The 3,202-nt window shown below is 27.1% G+C and overlaps 1 protein-coding gene across 7 annotated transcripts in view; it reads right to left on the bottom strand.

Moving 5' to 3' along the window:
* LOC116851756 (Fanconi anemia group D2 protein) overlaps window positions 1–3,202 on the bottom strand; it is a 112,279-nt gene that overhangs the window by 50,473 nt on the left and 58,604 nt on the right. For 6 of the 7 annotated variants that reach the window (XM_032831499.1, XM_032831502.1, XM_032831503.1 and 3 more), the window contains one exon: window positions 431–725. The exons of the other annotated variant lie outside the window; for it this stretch is intronic. In XM_032831499.1, coding sequence (XP_032687390.1) covers window positions 431–725 — 295 coding nt within the window. The remainder of the gene's footprint in view (window positions 1–430; window positions 726–3,202) is intronic. 7 annotated transcript variants of the gene reach the window in all.

Raw genomic sequence — 3,202 nt, 5'->3', positions numbered from 1 at the left:
GACCTGACCTTCGCTACGCAACCCAAGGTCAAACTGATGTGATCAGTAAATACATCTTTTTAAACGCCACAACTTTTGTCTGAAACATTTTTTTGTAATACTTATATTTTTCCTGATATTCGGGCGTCCCAGTACTTTCCGAACACCCTGTATATTAATTTAAATATGTCATATATTTTTTTTCAATTAATATTTAATAATTCCCATAGAAAGAAAGAAATAAAGAAATAATTAAGAAAGAAAGAAATAAAGAAATAATTATACTTTTTAAGCAAGTCAGTTTCAATGACTTTGAGCTTGACATATATTATCAAGGATATATCTCTGAGTAACATTCAAAAGGTTTTAGGCGTCACTCATTATTTGTTAAAAAGTTATTTAAATATCTTTTTATAAATGGAACATAATTTTTTAATATTTTATAACTTACGAGTTGGCTGTTGACAATGATATATTGATGCCTTTAATTAAGCCAGTAAATAATCTTTTATATAATAAATGAAAAATATTTTTATTTATAGAAGGCATCATTGTTAAAGTATTCTGCACGTTTTCAAAATTAGAAACTTCTTTTGGTAACCATTCCAAAATTAATGTTATTGTATGTAAAGGTGATGGTTCATTATCTATCCAATTATCCAATAACTGAATAACAGATAATTTGTATTGAGAAGCAATATTACTTTCAGGCCATTCCAGACAAAGAAATCCATATGCCAATTTTGCTAAAACAAAATTAATATGATATAAACAAAACTGAAGGAGATATTTCATAATATATAAAAAGAATACATTTAAAATAAAAAAATCGCGAATACTTTGTGCACGTGTACGCACGTGTCGAATCGATTGTTGTAAAAAACAAAAAAATTTAATTGCATATTGTAGATGCATTGACATCAGTTTGCAAATATTAATGTGATCAAAGCTCCTGATCTCTCGTTGTGAAACCTCGAAAGCCGCGAAAGTCGTAAAATTAATATGACAAAATAATGTGGAAGTACAGGTTAAAAAGGAAGTATATTACATTGTATGTCATGTTAATTTTATGGTTATTTATTGATTGTTAAAAAATGAAAGTGTTCGGAATATTTTAGAGATATTTAATCGATTGCAAGTGTCATTTTTTGGATATATTTTATAATTTCGATGTACTTTATAGGAATTTTGAAAGCATATATTTTTCTCCTTTTGACGTCATAGATCAAGATGGGCGCGGCAAGAGACTAAGAGCCTTAACTGATTTCTCTTATTATTTTACAAAAATATTAATATTTTGTTAATTAATTTTTAGAGTGCTACGGGCGCATACATACACTTAGTAAAAATCGTTGCTTACAGTATCAACTACAAAAATTACACAATGCACTGAAACAAAAACTATTTTAATAAATTTATATTACACATTTACTTGTTTTTGTTTGTTCCCAACATTACGTGACATCAGATTTGGAACCATCAAGAATCGTTACAGAAAAATATTACTGGTTGGTCAACAATAAATTACTATTGCTCAGTAGTTTTATTACTAGTGGCGTATAAATTTTGAATACATAAATTACAGGATTACTGATACTTCATAGTAATTCAGTGATTATGGCGACAGTGATAATCACTGATGTATTACTACATTCTTGTAACAAATTATTAGTGTAAATTATTACATTATAACGAGAAAAAAAAGCATAAATTTTTTTATGATTAGTCCTAAAACTCTAAATATTACAAAGTAAATTCTAAATATATGTAAATTTTACCTAGCGCATTTTATTTGTTCATAACTTTCATAAAATAATAAAAACCAAATATTTTTTTTTAACTAGTAGAAAATATCGAAAAATATAAATCTATTAATTTTATAGAAAATGTTTTAATAAAAAACAGAAACTTTTTCTTTAAAGAACAATCATGTTTGATTAAAAGTTTAAAATATTAGATTTGGTTTCCGGATTTGAGCTGTGTGGATTCTCCTTTGTTTAATTCCAACGTTTCACGAACATTTCAGTCTGCTTCATCAGAGAGAAACAACCACCCGATGCCTCGGGTCATGGCGGAAGCCTCAAATATGAAATAAAAGTTTACAAAGTTGATCTGAATAAATTTTATCCATGTTTAGTGTTCTAGGATCAGTATAAATTGTTCCATATATTTTTATTTGTCAAACTTGTTCTAATATATTATAATGGTAATTGTTTACATTATGGGACCCATCTGTGAAGAGCTCCTTCTTGACATATAATATCAAGGATGATATTTTTGAGTAATATTTCAAAGGTTTTATCATCATTAGGCATCATTCATTGTTTGTTAAAAAGTTATTTATATTAACCATTTATCATTATGATATTTAATTCAAAATCTAAAAACAATTATATTCTTAATAGTTTACTGATATACATTATATCACTGTTAATCACACTCCGATTGTTATTATGTCGTTTCCAACATTTGTCAATAATGTTATATTTTTTTGATTATATATAGCATATTATAGGCATAACTAAGATATCGTTATAGTTTTTCGGCCAATTTCTGTTCTATTATTCTGATTATGCATTAGATAGTGTGGTCTAAGAAAAAAATAGGTAATAAATAATCGCTACATGATCAAAATAATGTGGAAGCACATTTATGAGCGCTGCGACGTAAAATATGAAATACCAATTTTTTTATTATTTAAACAAAATAAACATTAAATTGTCTAGACCATTTTAATAAATAAATATATGGAAATTTAGCAAAAAAAAATATATACACTATATGTAGTAATCCACCAAATAATTATGGAGCAAAAGTGATTAGTCACTATTATTTTCTTTACCAGTAATATTTTTTTGTAAGGGAAGCTTAAAATTGACACGAAAAAAAGCCACTGCCTTCGTGTTGGAATTAATGAATAAGTGTGATCCATATAAATTAATCACCTCCGCACTGTTGCGTGTTGTACCATTCTCTGGTTAAGAAGAAATTATCGAAAAGTAAATATTTTACGAGATATTTCATATTTTATAGTAAAATATATCAAAATAAAATATAAAATATCTCAAGTTATTCATTTTTCGATGATTTTATTCTGGTACTTTTACACACAATGTGATCAAAAAAATTGATTTATGTAAAGAAAATATAACACACACACACACACACACACGCACACGCACACGCACGCACACACACACACACACACACACACACACACACA

Source organism: Odontomachus brunneus, unplaced genomic scaffold (assembly GCF_010583005.1).
Source record: "Odontomachus brunneus isolate Ranch 3 - 2012 unplaced genomic scaffold, Obru_v1 Obru_scaffold_189, whole genome shotgun sequence".
Lineage (NCBI taxonomy): Eukaryota > Metazoa > Arthropoda > Insecta > Hymenoptera > Formicidae > Odontomachus > Odontomachus brunneus.
This window is presented reverse-complemented; position numbering and strand designations above follow the sequence as displayed.